Source organism: Nansenia antarctica, assembly GCF_963989245.1.
Source record: "Nansenia antarctica genome assembly, chromosome: 3".
In the NCBI taxonomy this organism is placed as follows: domain Eukaryota; kingdom Metazoa; phylum Chordata; class Actinopteri; order Argentiniformes; family Microstomatidae; genus Nansenia; species Nansenia antarctica.
This window is the reverse complement of record NC_137688.1, coordinates 69,850,470-69,869,510: the sequence shown is the minus strand read 5'-3', so window position 1 is coordinate 69,869,510 and position 19,041 is coordinate 69,850,470. Positions and strand designations below refer to the sequence as shown.

Genomic DNA, 19,041 nt, shown 5'->3' with positions numbered 1-19,041 from the left:
TCGATCTGTCTGATTCTTATTCAAACATACTTGTTTTAAGTTAGTAGACTTTGATCATGTAATTATAGCAAAAATACCAAACTCCACCAATCGATTGATAAGTTGATTGCATGGCAAATACAAATATTATTATATTATTATATGATTATTATGATTATTATGATTATTATGATTGTTATGATTATTATGATTATTATGACTATTATGTTTATTATGATTATGATTAGTATTCTTATTATTATGAATATTATGATTATTGTTATTATTAATATTATTATTATTAGTAGTAGTATTGTTATTATTATGATTATTATGATTATTATTGTTATTATTATTATTATACCACCAACTACCGTGCTTGCCATACTGTACCTATCACTATCACTATCATGTTTCATATCATGTTTTATAACATCTTTTTTGCACTTCTGGTTAGATGCTTAACGACATTTCATTGTCTGGTACTTTGTACTCTGCAATGACAATAAAGTTGAATCTAATCTAATCTAATATAGTCTAATCTGGTCTAATCTAGTCTAATCTAGTCTAATCTGGTGTAATCTAGTCTAATCTAGTCTAATCTGGTGTAATCTAATCTAATCTGGTCTAATCTAGTCTAATCTAGTCTAATCTAGTCTAATTTAGTCTAATCTAGTCTAATCTAGTCTAATTTAGTCTAATCTAGTCTAATCTAGTCTAATCTGGTCTAAACTGGTCTAATCTGGTCTAATCTCGTCTAATCTGGTCTAATCTGATCTAATCTAGTCTAAACTGGTCTAATCTGGTCTAATCTAGTCTAATCTGGTCTAAACTGGTCTAATCTAGTCTAATCTAGTCTAAACTGGTCTAATCTGGTCTAATCTAGTCTAATCTGGTCTAATCTAGTCTAAACTGGTCTAATCTAGTCTAATCTAGTCTAATCTGGTCTAATCTGGTCTCCAGCCATGTGGGCTGACAGGCTGGGGCAGCAGCTGGGTCGTCCGACCCGGTCCGTGGCGGGCTGGCTGGTGTCACGCTTCCTCACCTGGCACAACGGCGTGCTGGAGGCCGGGGCGGTCCGGCTGAGTGGGATCCAGCCCGGGGACACGGTTCTGGAGCTGGGCCACGTGCCGGGCCTGGGGCTGGAGGCCGCCTCCGCCCTGCTCACAGGGCCCACGGGCAGGCTGATGGACTACACCCAGTACATGCACCAGGTAAGAGATATCACCCTCCACTCAGCCCCCCCTCAGCCCCCCTTCACCTCCCCCCTCACCCCCCCCCCAGCCCCCCTTCCTCAGCCCCCAGTGCCTCGTTTGACCCCTCCTCTTCTCCATGGCAACTCCAGATCCCAGACGTACGTGTTCCTACAGACAGACGGATGGTGCGACTTGTTTGAAATGTGTAACTGTGTTCTCTTTTACATACTGTATGTCCTCTCCTCCTCTCCTCTCCCCTCCTCTCCTCCTGCCCTCCTCCTCCTCTCCTCTCCTCCTCCCATCCTCCTCTCCTCTCCTTCTCTTCCCTCCTCTTCTCCTCCCTCCTATCCCCTCCTCCCCTCTCCTCTCCTCTCCTCCTCTCCTCTCCCCTCTTCATCTCCTCTTCCCTCCTCTCCTTCTCCTCCCATCCTCCTCCTCCTCCCCTCTCCTCCCATCCTCCTCCTCCTCCCCTCTCCTCTCATCCTCCTCCTCCTCCCCTCTCCTCCCATCCTCTCCTCCTCCCCTGGTGTAGGTAGCAGCAGAGCGTGTGAAGGCTCTGGTGAACAGCGGTAAGGTGCGTCTGCTGCACTGTGACGTGGCGGCCATGCCCCTGGCTGACAGCAGCGTGGACAGAGTCTTCCACTGCAACTGCTACTACTTCTGGCCAGACCTCAGGAAGGGAGCGGAGGAGATACACAGGGTGATGAAACCAGGTAACAAATAATAATAATCATAATAATAATCATAATAATCATAATAATGTACCAGTTAGCAGACGCTTTAAATCCAAAGTGACTTAACAGTTAGAGATTAATTAAAAAGAAATATATAAACCCCTTAAAAAAAGTTCGGAAACGCTTTTCTTGTTGCTTATTCCTCCCCTTTAATAATACCAATTGGTATTGTATTTTATATCGTTGGAAAGCCTGATTGGTCACCTTTATAATGAGGTACAACTTGTAAGGATCATACATTCATGTAATGAGTAACACAGCTAAACGTGTGGGTAGCGGCCCAAAATAATTTGCCAAAATCCCCTGCAATATTCTTCTGTTGGTATTCACTCTCGTTTTGAGCTTCAAGTGCTGGCAGGTGTATGTCAGTCACAGGTGTGTGGCACCTGAATGGCACCTAATTGACAGGAATTATATTCTGGGGCCAGTGGCGATCCCATATCTCCAGAATCTGGGACCTAACTCCATGATGACAACGCTCGCCCCCACAGAGCCAGGATCATCACAGAGCACCTCCAGTATTTGGGAGTGGAGAGGGTGGAATGGCCTGCCGTGAGTCCAGACCTCAACCCAATTGAACACTTGTGGGATCAGCTTGGGCGTGCTGTACGTGCCAGAGTGACCAACGCAACCATGTTGGTTGACTTGCGGCAAATCCTAGTTGAGGAATGGGATGCCGTCCCACAGCAGTGTGTGACCAGGCTGGTGACCAGCATGAGGAGGAGGTGCCAAGCTGTTGTGACTGCGTATGGATCTTCCACACACTACTGAGGTCCCTGACAATGTAAAATTAATAAAGTGTAAAAATATGTGTTGTTTTTTCCTTATTACTGTGGGAGAGTGCAATCATCCAATCCACCAAGCAACTCAAAACGAGAGTCAATACCAACAGAAGAATATAGGGGATTTTGGCAAATATTTTTGGGCCGCTACCCACACGTTTAGCTGTGTTGCTCATTCCACGAATGCATGATCCTTACAAGTTGTACCTCGTTGTAAAGGTGACTAATCAGGCTTTCCAACGATATAAAATACAATACCAATTGGTATTATTAAAGGGGAGGAATAATCAACAGAAAAAGCGTTTCCGAACTTTTTTGGAGGGGTTTATATATATATATATATATATATTTATTTATTTTTAAAGTGCCTTACTCAAGGAGACACTAGTGGTGGTGTTCCTAGGTAGGATTCAAACTCATGACCTTCCGATCGCCAGTCCAACTCACTATCCCCTAGTCCAGGGGTTTTCAAAGTCCAAGACAGCAAGCCTTCCCTAAGAGAATTGTGACATACACATGCCCCCCCCCCCCCCTGTAAAACAACAACAACATTCAAATAGACAGCAAGACTGAATCCATTGAAAATAATTCTATTTGTGTTTATTTGACACGTCAAACTTAGGGCTGGCCCAAACTATTTGGAAATGTATTTTAACTAAACACAAGTTAACATACAAACTACAGCGGTATAATCACCAATCCAACGGCATAACAACACTTTTCTCTGACAGTAAATTCACCAGTGTTGTGCCAGCTATCAAAAACATTGTACTGAACTAAAAAAGACAACCATCGTGGAGTCCATAGTTTCAAATCAAATGTTTCAGAAGGCGTAAATTATACGCGAGCCAATGACGCACTCGGTAGTCAAGCCAAAACATTGCAATGCAAGATGTATTTACATTTTTCAGAATAAAAGTCTGAACATTTGGTCGGTTGCCGACTTGTTTCCGCTTTCACCAGCTGCTGTCACATGTTATCTTTCTGTCCGTCCCCACCCCCCCCGTCCCCTCCGTCCCTTCAAATCTAAATAATGCTAACCTTTGTAACCAGGAGACTGAGACTTCTCAAATCATTAAGAGTATTTATTTAGTTCTTGCCAGAAGGAGCGATTGTCCGGCCAACAGAGGTCTCATCACAATGTCTCCACTGGGGCCGTCCCAGCTGATCACATTTATAGGCTTACAACATCAGTGGGCGGTTTGTCCTCGGGTTGGCCATAGTAGGTTCAACTGTTGGTCAAAATATACTTTTTATTTTATTTTTTTATTTATTTAACCTGGGTCGGTCCCATTGAGACACAATGGTCTCTTTTATTTTTAATTAATTGTTTTATTACACAATAAAACAACACCAAATACAACAAAAAATAGACAAAATATAATTTGATCAGAGCAATAGGATAAAACAATGGGACTTTCATATAAAATATAAAATATAAAACAGGAGCAAGAACGATATGAATAAATAGAATAAAATAATGGGACTTTCATACAAAACATAACTGTCACAGAGTGAAAAGGAACAGCGCTTCTTCTCCTCCAAAGTCTTCTGCTTATCAGTAGACCTAAACCTTTGTTTATCACATGAGAGTATACTGCTCTGCATTCTGGTCTTTCACACAGTTTTCAGTAAACATTGTCACATTGTCACATTGTTATTCAGTTGTTAAGTCGTGACGTGTTTCCGGGTCCAACGTTGGCTGAGGCGCTCTCTTCGAAACGCCGCAGTAATAATAATAATAAATTATATTTGTATAGCGCTTTTCCGAGGCTCAAAGACGCTGACAACATGGGAAAAACGGGAAAGTGCTGCGTCCCTTGTTGTATGAATAGATCCCAGTCTAAAAATTGATTGAACTGTCATTCTACCGCTTTAGTACACTGGTACTCTGGTGCTTTAGTACACTGGTACTCTGGTGCTTTAGTACGCTGGTACTCTGGTGCTTTAGTACACTGGTACTCTGGTGCTTTAGTACACTGGTCTTCTGGTGCTTTAGTACACTGGTACTCTGGTGCTTTAGTACACTGGTACTCTGGTGCTTTAGTACACTGGTACTCTGGTGCTTTAGTACACTGGTACTCTGGTGCGGGGAAATGTTTATTTGGACCCGGAAATTACTAAACGTCACGTGTGACGTCAGACTTAACAACCGAATAGTATTAAAGACATACTTAATGTCTCTCTCTCTCTCCCTTTCTATCTCCCTCCCTCTCTCTCTCTCCCTCTCCCTCCCTCTCTCTCTCCCTCCCCCTCTCTCCCTCCCTCCCTCCCTCCCTCCCTCCCCCCTCTCTCCCTCCCCCCTCTCTCCCTCCCCCCTCTCTCCCTCTCTCCTTCTCTCTCTCCCTCCCTCTCTCTCTCTCTCTCTCTCTCTCCCTCTCCCCCCCCCACGTCCAGATAGGGAGAGAGAGAGAGAGGGAGAGAGAGAGGGGGGAGAGAGAGAGGGAGAGACAGAGAGAGAGACAGAGAGAGAGAGAGACAGGACATGTCTACATCATCAACAAGGGACGACAGCAATGATCAGTGTGAGAAATGTTGGTGATGCATCAAAGTGAGAGGGGGAGGGAGGGGAGGGAGAGGGAGAGAGAGAGGGAGAGAGAGAGAGAGAGAGGGAGAGAGAGGGAGAGTGGGAGGAAGGGAGAGAGAGGGAGAGGGAGAGAGAGAGGGAGAGAGAGAGGGTGGAGAGAGAGAGAGGGAGGGAGGGAGAGAGAGAGAGAAATGTTGGTGATGCATCATTCAGGATTGATCACCACAAATCTTGTTGATGTTGTTGATGTTGTGTTGTTGATTGTAGGGGTTTGATGTTGTTGATGTTGTAGGGGTTTTCACTGTTTTCTAATAAACACAGGAGAATTAATCAGAAGCTTAAGACGTTTATTGTTAATGTAACAATGAGATCAAGAGTCGACAGTTTGCAAAGCCTATGGATTTTCCACTACACTGTTGTTATTGGGTCATTTTTAGCTGAATTTTATTTAAAATAAATAAAGTTTTAAATGAAGTATATGATTGAAGGGCACTCAGACTCGTTTGTTTGTAAAGAAATAAATAAAAATAAAAATGTTCTGGATGACTGAGAAAAGGTCTCGTTGCTTTGCCTAACAACTACAATGAACTACAATGAACTACAACTCCTACAATGCACTGCCCATGCCCACCCGGACTAAGAGACTAAAGTTCAGTTTCTTCCCCAGGGCCATAAGTGCACTAAACTCGGCTAAGGTCGAAGAAAAACAAAACAAAAAATCCCCTCTGTAACCCCCCCCCCCACCCCTGTGCAATAACCAAGGGAACAGTGCAATGTTCATAACCCTGTAATATGTTTACATTCTTGTGTTGGGTTTTCATATCCTGTATATAAGTTAGTAGTTCATACGTTTATATGTTTATAAAAGTACACATTTACATGCTAACACCCCCCTGTCTATATACCCCCCTGGGAATAGGCCGTATAGTGTCTATAAGTTTACATAATAGATACATTCTCAGATTCCTACCGATTACTTATTCCCCTATTTATGTCTATTTATGTCTCATTCTTGTTTTTTTATTATCTTAAGACAGTGTTGATTGTTAGCACCTAGGGCTTGCATTTAAATGCTGTTGTACCTGTTACAATGACAATAAAGATCATTCATTCAACTACAACTCCTCTATAAAGTGAGTTACATGCCATAGCCAAACATGTTAGTTTGTTAACTATGAAGTGAGTTACATGCAATAGCCAAACGTGTTAGTTTGTTAACTATGAAGTGAGTTACATGCCATAGCCAAACGTGTTAGTCCACACAGTCCAGTAGGTGGCGGTAATACACCTTAAGCTGGTTGCCAACCGCCAATCAAATAAAAAGAAGAAGAACTACAACTCCTACAATGCACCTCTCCAACGGCGCGTCCCTGATGACGTAGACGGAGGGAAACTCAAAACAGCAGCAGACTGTCCGGATCGACCATAGATAATATACCATTATAATATCTATAATACGTGTTTATAACATCTAGTCAGCTGTCCAGGTAAGCCGTTTAAAGAAACGTTTCACTGTTAGAAAAGACGTGCTTGCTGTTAGACGGAATTATAAGCAGCTAGCAGCCTAGCCCTAGCTAGCACAAGCTGTCATCCAGCCAGGTTGCCTACAGTGCTTTAACTGTTTACACATTAACACCGTGTTATATGACGTCAACACGCTTATAATGTCAATTCGTCAGCTTTTCAGCTCGTCAACTAGTAAATAAGTCTCTGTATTGCTTAACTTTACACATATTTCACAATATATTGTTTTGCTTTGCTGTGGTAGAGAAGGCAAGAGACCATCTAGTGTTCACACATTCAAGCCTCTCTTTTTATTTGTTGTCTGTGAGCGGATAGTTCCTATTATATAAATTCTCATCTAGATCTGTCTCAAACTATGCCGTGTTGGGTCCTTGAATTTAAGGGAATTGAGTCTTGAAAGGTGCTTGAATGTGATGTTTCAGAAGGTGTGGGAACCCTGTGTGTGTCCCCATAGCAACCCCGTGCAGCTCTGTGTGTCCCCATAGCAACCCCGTGCAGCTCTGTGTGTCCCCATAGCAACCCCGTGCAGCTCTGTGTGTCCCCATAGCAACCCCGTCCTCCAGCATGCAGAGGAAGTCCCGTATGAGCCGCGAGCTGCGGCTTCTGAGCACGGAGCCTCCGCCCGGGGTGACCTGCTGGCAGACCGGCCAGGGGGAGATGGACGACCTCGTCCTCCGCGCCCGTGAGTGGCCGCCAGGGGGCGCTGTGGGGAGAATGGTTATTACACTTAACTGGTTGTCTCTGTGTACCACATGTACATAAGAAGAGGTTTGGTGAGGCTGCATTCTCATTTTATGCTCCAGATCAGGGTCGGAGTGGGACTCATTTTTAGCTCTGGAGTTTCATGCCTCAGACCAGCCGACTTTAGTTCACAACCGATTACAGTAGCCTATATTAAAATCATGTAATTACAACCGTGGTATTTGAGTCTGTAATAGCGGACTCACTGTTCTCTACAGTCTTCTCTACATTTACAGGATGCTATGTCATGGGTTTGCTTCATTGTTCCCACACTGGTACAACAGCTCACCTGTGCCTTCTACTGTGATAGCAGCAATCCCTTGCTGGACACCACTAGGGTGACCAGGTCCCAACAAACCAAATGTGGGACAAGGAGTATGTTTGTGTGGGACAATGTGGGCCCGGACCGAACTTTAGGTGCCCCTGGTAGCATCCGCCCCCCCTGGCCGAGTTGAGAGCTATGTCTATCCAATGTTTTAAATATATATGCATTTCCATTCTGTTTGGTTTATTCAGCAGCATCCAATAATAGACTATGCAGATAAAAACGTAACAAATAACAAATATATTTTATTTGAATGTGAACCTCACAATAAAGTATCTCTATGGAGCAGAAAGTGAAGTCAAAGTGCAGTATCAATTTAGTATATTAATAAAGAAAAGTAGCCTGACAGTGTTAGGCCTGTAGATGATTGACTATGTGATTGACATAGCTGTCAAGGCTAACTCTGCACTCATTCAGACAATGACAGTGATACCAGCTGGTCAAAGGATAAACCAATTGCCCAAGTCATTTTCAGTGTTTTACATAGCCTGAAACTACAGATTGTAAGCTTTCAAATGATGTGTCATACATTGAAATCGGATTTTTTTTGGAAGACGACACGAATATTTGAACAGAGACTGACTGGGAGAAAAATCACTCTGCTGCAGCAACAAACGCTGTTAACAGCTAGCGGCTAACAGTGGTACATCGCTACGAACGCCTAAATACGTTTTTATAACATCACACAACATGCTGAGAACATGAACATGCTAAAAACACAAACAGATGAACACACAGTCCTTGATTTTGAACACGTCCTAAAACAAAAGTATGTTTACAAGTAAAGTGGTCCCTTACCAGTATGTTCAGTAGCCTACGGCAAAAGGAGAACAGTGAATCCAATGCACACATTATCAGTATTCAGTGATCGTTAAACTGTTGTTTATTATATCCAGTGGGTACTTTAAAACTTCAAGTTGGTGTTGAAAAAATACGAAAACTAGATATTGTTGACACAGTTTCTTTTTACGAGCCCTTTGAGTCAGCGGGTGGTTAGCACATTCAGCCAGCTCCCTATATCCACGTGGGGCTGTTGCCATGGGAACATGAATGCTGTTTCCTGATAGATTATGGACGTTCTGCTGCAACTGAACACTTCGGCGCTTGGTTGCGGCGCTTTATTGCGGCGCAATGGACACTGGCCCCGTAGCCGCGCAAAGCGGGACATCTGGTCACCCTATTTATACGGCATCGGCCCAGAATGGTACCGGCCCAGCCGCCCAGAACGGTATCGGCTTGCAAGTACTACCACGACTGAACACCGGCCCAGACCGGCCCAAAACCAGACCGGCCCACCGGGAAAACTCCAGATCCTCCCGATTAGCCACCCCGGGCCTGCTCCAGATTGTGTCTCACTGCCAGTTTACATTAGGGATGCAACCTCAGCACATTATGTTCAAGTCAAGACTAAAAACCCATCTTTTTAATATTGCCTTTAAATGACAAAATGATTAAATGATGATTATATAATGATTGGAGCACTTTGAGCTGCAACGTTTGCAGGAAAAGCGCTATACAAATAAAAAGTTATTATTATCATTATTAGGCCACCAGGTGGCGCTGTGGTACAAGATGCTCGTTACATCTGAACGTTGTGGCAGCATGTGTTTAATACTAAATAGTGGTTAATACTAAATAGTGGTTAATACTAAATAGTGGTTCAGTGGTGAAATTGGTGAATATTATAAACTTGACTCACAATACTTATAGTTTTGTTTTAGAGTCGTGTGTGTGTGTGTGTGTGTGTGTGTGTGAGTGTGTGTGTGTGTGTGTGTGTGTGTGTGTGTGTGTCGTAATACAGTGTCAGTAGTAGTGCATAAGGGTGTAGTGTCAGTATTAGCAGTAATGACAGTAATAATAACAATAGTAATACAGTGTCAGTAGTAGCAGTGCAACAACATACAGGGATAGCTACACTAGCTAGCATCCACAGGTTAGCGCCAGCCAAAGAGGTCGCTAACTGTCTTCACGGTGGTGATTATGAAGTGTGTAACTGCCTCCTCTCAGACTAGCTGTGTGAGTTGTGATACGTAGTGTGTAACGGCCTCCTCTCAGACTAGCTGTGTGAGTTGTGATACGTAGTGTGTAACGGCCTCCTCTCAGACTAGCTGTGTGAGTTGTGATACGTAGTGTGTAACGGCCTCCTCTCAGACTAGCTGTGTGAGTTGTTGTGATACGTAGTGTGTAACGGCCTCCTCTCAGACTAGCTGTGTGAGTTGTGATACGTAGTGTGTAACGGCCTCCTCTCAGACTAGCTGTGTGAGTTGTGATACGTAGTGTGTAACGGCCTCCTCTCAGACTAGCTGTGTGAGTTGTGATACGTAGTGTGTAACTGCCTCCTCTCAGACTAGCTGTGTGAGTTGTGATACGTAGTGTGTAACGGCCTCCTCTCAGACTAGCTGTGTGAGTTGTGATACGTAGTGTGTAACGGCCTCCTCTCAGACTAGCTGTGTGAGTTGTGATACGTAGTGTGTAACGGCCTCCTCTCAGACTAGCTGTGTGAGTTGTGATACGTAGTGTGTAACTGCCTCCTCTCAGACTAGCTGTGTGAGTTGTGATACGTAGTGTGTAACGGCCTCCTCTCAGACTGGCTGTGTGAGTTGTTGTGATACGTAGTGTGTAACGGCCTCCTCTCAGACTAGCTGTGTGTGTTGTGATACGTAGTGTGTAACGGCCTCCTCTCAGACTAGCTGTGTGAGTTGTGATACGTAGTGTGTAACGGCCTCCTCTCAGACTAGCTGTGTGAGTTGTGATACGTAGTGTGTAACGGCCTCCTCTCAGACTAGCTGTGTGAGTTGTGATACGTAGTGTGTAACGGCCTCCTCTCAGACTGGCTGTGTGAGTTGTGATACGTAGTGTGTAACTGCCTCCTCTCAGACTAGCTGTGTGAGTTGTTGTGATACGTAGTGTTGTGTGTTTCTCCTGCTTTCAGAGATCGTGGGTGGAGCCGACACTCCGTTTGAAGGAGGAGTCTTCACCCTGGAGATCAAGGTCCCTGTGAGGTAAGCTGGCAACACCGTCTGACGGACAACCACCTAGTTTTACTCATGTGTTCCCTGGTAGAAGACAGATGAATTGTATCTGTTACCGTATCCTAGGTAACTGTGTTGTGGTGTCTGGTATCCTAGGTAACTGTATCCTAGGTAACTGTGTTGTGGTGCGCCGTATCCTAGGTCAGTGTTTTTCAACCACTAGTGAAATGATCAAATTCCACTTAATTGGTCCAGAAGAATTAAGGCAAAAAAAACAAAAAAAATAACATACAGGTATGGTTGCGCATAGGTGGTAGGCCTGTAGGTGGCGGTAGCGCGATTAATAGCTTCAAGTCAAAAGTCAAAAGTCACTTTATTGTCCCATCACTGGGAAATTTGTATTGGGCTTACACCCCACAGCAGCCAACAAAGAGCAACAGACAATACAGAATGATAAAACACAAACAGAAGGCAGCCCTGTTTAAGACAAGAGTGGAAATAAAACGATACGCAAGATATGTTCACATTCATCTGGTGCAGTTTAAAAGTTTAACAGAAACCGGAATAAAATAATTTTTAAATCTGTTTAATCTAGAGCGGGGGACTCTGAACCTCCTCCCAGAGGGCAGTAGTTCGAACTCTGCATGTAGGACATGAGAGGGATTCATGAGAATTCTATTAGCCTGTCTGAGAGTAGCCTGTTCAAAAATAGACTGCAGGGATGAGTGGTCTTTCACCCCTATGATCTTCCATGCAGTCTGCATCAGTCGGACCAGTTTGGACCTTAGTTGTACAGATAGGTTACCAAACCAAGATGTAATGCCGTATCTGATGAGACTCTCTAAGACAGACTGATAGAAGAGTAGCATACATTTTTGGTCAACACCATGAACTCTAAGGCGGCGTAGGAAGTGTAGTCGTTGTTGTAATCTGCGACAAAGGCTGTCTACATGAGTGCTCCAGGTCAGTGAGTTGTCAATGAAAACCCCAAGATACTTGTAAGAGGCGACCTGCGAGATGGATTGTTTGTGGATGACCACAGGCCTGTGGTCCCCAACACCTCTGGGGTCGAACACCATCTCCTCAGTCTTCTTAACATTTAAAACAAGGCAGCTTAATCTGACGTTGTTGATTTTTATATATTTAGAGAGAATTAGAGATGCGGGCAGACAAGTGACAATGCTAACAACAAAGATGGATACATAATATGATTACAATTATGATGGATACAAATATTATTTGAAGAAAGATCCTGCTGCACCGACTCCATTGTGCTTTGTGGTGGACAGCTATCAAACAGTGCCATGGTCCCTAGCAAGCTTAAACACAATCTGCAAACAAAACACCCGTCACTCCAAAACAAGGACACAGACTACAGAAACAGGCAACTTTAATTAGGCTCTTGAATGTAGCTACCTAGTAGCTGAACCGGTGGCTTGGCTCAACTCTTGGCCAATGCACGTTTTGTGGATGGAGACACAATCACAGAAAATGTCTTTTTTGCAAGACATTGCATAAAAAAAACAACAGGGGAGGAAATATTTCAGATCACATCAGAGTATGTCGAACAAGGAGGACTTCAGTGGAACAGCTGCGTAAGTGTCTGCACTGATGGAGCAGCAGCTATGTTGCCGAGACTTTACCAGCGGAGATATCTGATGTGTTGAATACTGTTGTTCGTATGGTAAACTTTGTAAAAACAAGACCTCTGAAAAGCCGCTTATTTGCAGCATTATGTGAAGAGATGGCAGCGGAGCCTAAGACGTTATTGCTCCATACGGCGGTCCGATGATTGTCCCGCGGAAAAGTGCTGGCCCGCGTGTTTGAGTTACGGGAGGAGCTGAAAACCTTTTTAACTGATGAGAAGTGTGATGACGCAAAGCTGCTTGCATGTGACAAATTGTGCGCAAGGCTCGCATACATGGCCAACATACAGGGCCAGGCTTCGCACTGAGTGTGTATAACGACAAGTTCTTATACTGTTACGTATATGCAGTGGTGTGCCGTCAGGGCCAGCAAGGCCTTCTCTGCTGGCCTAAACATCATCAGAATATACATTTTATTTTAATATATTTTTTCCACAAATATGTATTAATGATTCCCCATAGTCTATTCTCTTCATTTCATAGCTTTCCTCTTGGTTGCGCTGCTTCCAGTCTCCGATTGAGATTTGGAGGGCTGGCCTTTATGTTAGAGCTTTTATCCAATCAAAATGTGTTGCTAGGGGGCTCCAAAATCTGCCCGCCTGCACAATAAACGGTGCCGCGAATTCGACCTGTAACTTAACGTTGGAACGACAAAACCTGTGGCGTACCTAGTAAACCTACGTAGATGCGAGCAAAAGCAACAACGGCGCCTGCTGTAAGGCTCAATGATGTCAGCACCCAGCACGTCTTTTGATTGGATACGCACTATTGATACGCACTATTGATATTCACTATTGAGATGCGTAACTATGCCGGTAGATGTGAAACTTTTGAAAGTGCGCAGGGAAACGGAGCTCCACAACGAAAGCTTTCGTTGACTGATCGATAATACTGATCGATTGTGTCCTGTTTTTGGGTAAACAATAACTTTCATTTAGGGGACACAATGAAAGCGCCGAGTCCACAAACAGAGGAAACTACGTTGAGCTTCTTTCTTTTCTGGCTGAAAACAACCCAGATTTACATTACCACCTGTCCACAAACAAAGTGTTTACTGGGACGTCAGGCAAAATACAAAACGACCTGATTTTTGCTATTGCTGAAGTGATGGGAGAAGAGATCAAAATGGAGATTAAAAAGGCACCCTTTGTCGCTATTATGGTGGACGAGACGACAGACGTGGGTAATGTAGCGATCTTAAAGATGTTAGTTTAACACTCTTCATTGTAAATGCGGATTTATTGATTAAAAATGCTTCGGAAATATTAATATAACTCTGTTGTACTTGTCTGACTATGTTAAGGTGATGCAACGCCCGGTTATACTGTGTTTCTGTCTAGTTTCTAGAGCCATGGCGTCATAACGATGGTATTAAGAGGTAGAATAATTCAGGTAGGAATGTGTCGGACATCACTGAAGGCCTAGGTGTGAAATGCACCGCCCGCCACTGCGTATATGATAGGCTACTATGTATAATTTTGTAACATTTGGGATGGCGGTGTGCCGTGGGATTTTTTCAAGGTAAGAAATGTGCCGTGGCACAAAAAAGGTTGAAAAACACTGTCCTAGGTAACTGTCTTCTGCTGTCTGGTATCCTAGGTAACTGTTCTGCTGTCTGGTATCCTAGGTAACTGTGTTGTGGTGTTCTGTTTCTCAACCCTCTCCTCGGGGACCCCCAGCCGCTCCACATATTTGATCTGTGCCACCACCAGCTTACCTGATTCAACTAATCAAGTACAAACCATAATTGCTTTGTACTTGATTAGTTGATTCAGGTGTGCTGGTGGTGGAACAGATCAAATGTGTGGTGTGGCTGGGGCGCCCCGAGGAGAGGGTTGAGAAACACTGTCCTAGGTAACTGTGTTGTGGTGTCTGGTATCCTAGGTAACTGTAACCTAGGTAACTGTGTTGTGGTGTCTGGTATCCTAGGTAACTGTAACCTAGGTAACTGTGTTGTGGTGTCTGGTATCCTAGGTAACTGTGTTGTGCTGTCTGGTATCCTAGGTAACTGTGTTGTGGTATCCTAGGTAACTGTATCCTAGGTAACTGTTGTGGTGTCCTAGGTAACTGTATCCTAGGTAACAGTGTTGTGGTATCCTAGGTAACTGTATCCTAGGTAACAGCGTTGTGGTATCCTAGGTATCCGTTTGAGCCTCCTAAGATGCGCTTCCTGACGCCCATCTACCACCCCAACATCGACACCGCTGGACGCATCTGCCACGACGCCCTCAAACTCCCACCCAAGGTACCCCCCCCCCCCCCCCCCACGACACCCTCAAACTCCCACCCAAGGTACCCCCCCCCCCACGACACCCTCAAACTCCCACCCAAGGTACTCCCCCCCCCATGACCTCACACTATTTGCACTACTTCTGTTTAGATGCTAAACTGCATTTCGTTGTCTGGTATATACTCTGCCATGACAATAAAGTTGAATCTAACAATAAAGTTGAATCTAATCTAATGTAACACTACAGACGGCATGTTAAAACAGCTCCAGATTCAACTAGACGACTGTCCTGATTTCTAGATGTTTCTTTGTGGATGTTGTGGTCAGGGCGCCTGGAGACCTTCACTCAGCATCTCCGCGCTCCTCTGCTCCATCCAGCTGCTGATGGCAGAGCCCAACCCAGACGACCCGCTCATGGCTGAGATTGTGAGTGTCACTTTCACCCACAATGCAATGTGACGTCTCCTTCCTGAGATGTGAGGCTCAGAAACACCTCAGCTAGGACAGTGATTAGTTAGTTACTAGGGTAACCCTAACCCTAGTTTACATGAAGTTAGTTTACATGAAGTTAGTTTACATGAAGTTAGTTTACATGAAGTTAGTTTACATGAAGTTAGTTTACATGAAGTTAGTTTACATGAAGTTAGTTTATATGAAGTTAGTTTTACAGTACTCTAATTTACAGCATACATAATTATTGTTCTACTGCCTCTTTTGTCATTGTCTTTTTAAACTATTGTTGCTTCTATATTGTTGTTTTATTACATTGTTGTTTTTATCTTTATGTCCTCACCAAGTCAGTTTTCTGTACGTGTGAATACAACCTTATATACTCTGCAATCAAACTAATTGTGCTTGTGATCCTGAAGGTGTTGTGATGCTCCTCTGTCTGGTCTGTTTCCTCTCAGTCTGCAGAGTTCAAAGACAGCAAGCAGCTTTACCTGCAGACGGCCCGCAGGTGGACAGAGAGACACGCTGTTCAGGACAACCAGGTACGCTGCCTCACTGACTGTTTATATGAACCAGGTACGCTGCCTCACTGACTGTTCATATGAACCAGGTACGCTGCCTCACTGACTGTTCATATGAACCAGGTACGCTGCCTGACTGACTGTTCATATGAACCAGCTAAGCTGCCTGACTGACTGTTCATATGAACCAGGTACGCTGCCTCACTGACTGTTCATATGAACCAGGTACGCTGCCTGACTGACTGACTGTTCGTATGAACCAGGTAAGCTGCCTGACTGACTGTTTATATGAACCAGGTACGCTGCCTGACTGACTGTTTATATGAACCAGGTACGCTGCCTGACTGACTGTTCATATGAACCAGGTACGCTGCCTGACTGACTGTTCATATGAACCAGGTACGCTGCCTGACTGACTGACTGTTCGTATGAACCAGGTAAGCTGCCTGACTGACTGTTTATATGAACCAGGTACGCTGCCTGACTGACTGTTCATATGAACCAGGTACGCTGCCTGACTGACTGTTCATATGAACCAGGTAAGCTGCCTGACTGACTGTTCATATGAACCAGGTACGCTGCCTGACTGACTGTTCATATGAACCAGGTACGCTGCCTGACCGACTGTTTATATGAACCAGGTACGCTGCCTGACTGACTGTTCATATGAACCAGGTACGCTGCCTCACTGACTGTTCATATGAACCAGGTACGCTGCCTCACTGACTGTTCATATGAACCAGGTACGCTGCCTGACTGACTGTTCATATGAACCAGGTACGCTGCCTCACTGACTGTTCATATGAACCAGGTACGCTGCCTGACTGACTGACTGTTCATATGAACCAGGTACGCTGCCTGACTGACTGTTCATATGAACCAGGTACGCTGCCTGACTGACTGACTGTTCATATGAACCAGGTACGCTGCCTGACTGACTGACTGTTCATATGAACCAGGTACGCTGCCTGACTGACTGACTGTTCATATGAACCAGGTACGCTGCCTGACTGACTGTTCATATGAACCAGGTACGCTGCCTGACTGACTGTTCATATGAACCAGGTACGCTGCCTCACTGACTGTTCATATGAACCAGGTACGCTGCCTCACTGACTGTTCATATGAACCAGGTACGCTGCCTGACTGACTGTTCATATGAACCAGGTACGCTGCCTGACTGACTGTTCATATGAACCAGGTAAGCTGCCTGACTGACTGACTGTTCATATGAACCAGGTACGCTGCCTGACTGACTGTTCATATGAACCAGGTACGCTGCCTGACTGACTGTTCATATGAACCAGGTACGCTGCCTGACTGACTGTTTATATGAACCAGGTACGCTGCCTGCCTGACTGACTGTTCATATGAACCAGGTACGCTGCCTGACTGACTGTTTATATGAACCAGGTACGCTGCCTGACTGACTGTTTATATGAACCAGGTACGCTGCCTGACTGACTGTTTATATGAACCAGGTACGCTGCCTGACTGACTGTTTATATGAACCAGGTACGCTGCCTGACTGACTGTTTATATGAACCAGGTACGCTGCCTGACTGACTGTTCATATGAACCAGGTACACTGCCTGACTGACTGTTCATATGAACCAGCTAAGCTGCCTGACTGACTGACTGACTGACTGTTCATATGAACCAGCTAAGCTGCCTGACTGACTGACTGACTGTTCATATGAACCAGGTACGCTGCCTGACTGACTGTTTATATGAACCAGGTACGCTGCCTGACTGACTGTTCATATGAACCAGGTACGCTGCCTGACTGACTGTTTATATGAACCAGGTACGCTGCCTGACTGACTGTTTATATGAACCAGGTACGCTGCCTGACTGACTGTTTATATGAACCAGGTACGCTGCCTGACTGACTGTTTATATGAACCAGGTACGCTGCCTGACTGACTGTTCATATGAACCAGGTACGCTGCCTGACTGACTGTTCATATGAACCAGCTAAGCTGCCTGACTGACTGACTGACTGTTCATAAGAACCAGCTAAGCTGCCTGACTGACTGACTGACTGTTCATATGAACCAGGTACGCTAACTGACTGACTGTTCATATGAACCAGGTACGCTGCCTGACTGACTGTTTATATGAACCAGGTACGCTGCCTGACTGACTGTTCATATGAACCAGGTACGCTGCCTGACTGACTGTTTATATAAACCAGCTAAGCTGCCTGACTCTCTGTATGGTGAGGAATGTGCATGGTGATGCATGGTGGGTAATGTGCATGACGCACTATATCTGTGTGTGTGTGTGTGTGTGTGTGTGTGTGTGTGTGTGTGTGTGTGTGTGTGTGTGTGTAGGGAGTGGTGGAGACAGAAAAGGAGGGAGCTCAGGGCCGGAAGAGAGAAGCTGTGAGCGGAGAGGAGGAGGAGGAGGGGCCTAAGAGGGCCTGTCTGTAGCCCCTCCCCCTAGTTCTGTGCCCACTCCCCAGGACCAGGCCCCCCCCCCATGTTCCTCCTGAGATACAGACACCTGGACAGACGCTAGAACTTGTTTTCTTTTCTAAGTGTATATGTTACTGTTCATAACATATATATATAGATATATTTTCTCTCTTCAATTGTTTTTTTACTCTGAGTTTGTACTTGTTTGTGATGTTGGAAGTCATTTTTGTACAGTTTGTACTTGTTTGTGATGTGTGTTGGAAGTCATTTGCAACTTGATGGAAATAAAGAAATGATAAAGATGATACATATTGGAGTTTGTGTGTGTGTGTGTATATATATATATATATATATATATATATATATATATATATATATATATATATATATATATATACTGTATATATGATAGAGACAGAGAGAGGGAGGAAATGTGACTGTTTATGAATGTGAGAGTCATGAGTTAGTTTTATTCCTGAGACACGTGTTTCTAAGGCAAAGACACAGAAACAGCCGATATCCCAGATATAGTATACCCCTTTGTGCTGGCGTCTGCTAAATGTCTAAAATGTAAATGGTTCAACAACCCATCCCCTCCCTGCGTGGAGGCCTTTAGGAACTAATGCTGCTTATATAACTCCTCTAGTTAAAGTCTAGTTTTTCTCTTCAATAGTTTGTTTTAATCTTACTGAGTTTGTACTTAGTTTTTCTCATCATGGAGCTCTGTGAATGTCTGCCTGACAAGACACTTCTCTCTCTCCCTATGCTTTCCCCTCTTTTTCTCCCTTTTCTTCTTCTCACCTTCTCCCCCCCCCCCCCCCCGCCCCAATAGACTATCCCCTCGCCTGGCCTAGAGGATAGTGAGTTGCACCAACCCCAAGTTTCTGAGTGTGTGTGTGAGTGTAGTAGCCAGCAGCTAGTAAGAGCCAGCATGGTGAGAGGAGGAGGAGGGGGGAGGGAGAGAGAGAGATAAGGAAGAGAGAGGGGTGTTAGG

At 44.5% G+C, this 19,041-nt stretch overlaps 2 protein-coding genes across 2 annotated transcripts; both read left to right on the top strand.

Annotated features, from left to right (window-relative positions):
• Nucleotides 1-944: 944 nt before the first annotated feature.
• On the top strand, nucleotides 945-7,289 carry LOC308154327 (putative methyltransferase YdaC; the record flags this gene model as incomplete). Its single annotated transcript, XM_080527490.1, has 3 exons — nucleotides 945-1,193; nucleotides 1,708-1,888; nucleotides 7,228-7,289. 3 exons carry the CDS (start codon nucleotides 945-947, stop codon nucleotides 7,287-7,289), a joined length of 492 nt encoding a protein of 163 aa, XP_080383616.1.
• On the top strand, nucleotides 6,590-18,124 carry ube2t (ubiquitin-conjugating enzyme E2T (putative); the record flags this gene model as incomplete). Its single annotated transcript, XM_080527489.1, has 7 exons — nucleotides 6,590-6,705; nucleotides 7,272-7,424; nucleotides 10,741-10,810; nucleotides 14,566-14,671; nucleotides 14,984-15,082; nucleotides 15,565-15,648; nucleotides 18,095-18,124. Exons 2-7 carry the CDS (start codon nucleotides 7,307-7,309, stop codon nucleotides 18,122-18,124), a joined length of 507 nt encoding a protein of 168 aa, XP_080383615.1. The 5' UTR covers nucleotides 6,590-6,705; nucleotides 7,272-7,306.
• Between the last annotated feature and the right edge of the window lie 917 nt (nucleotides 18,125-19,041).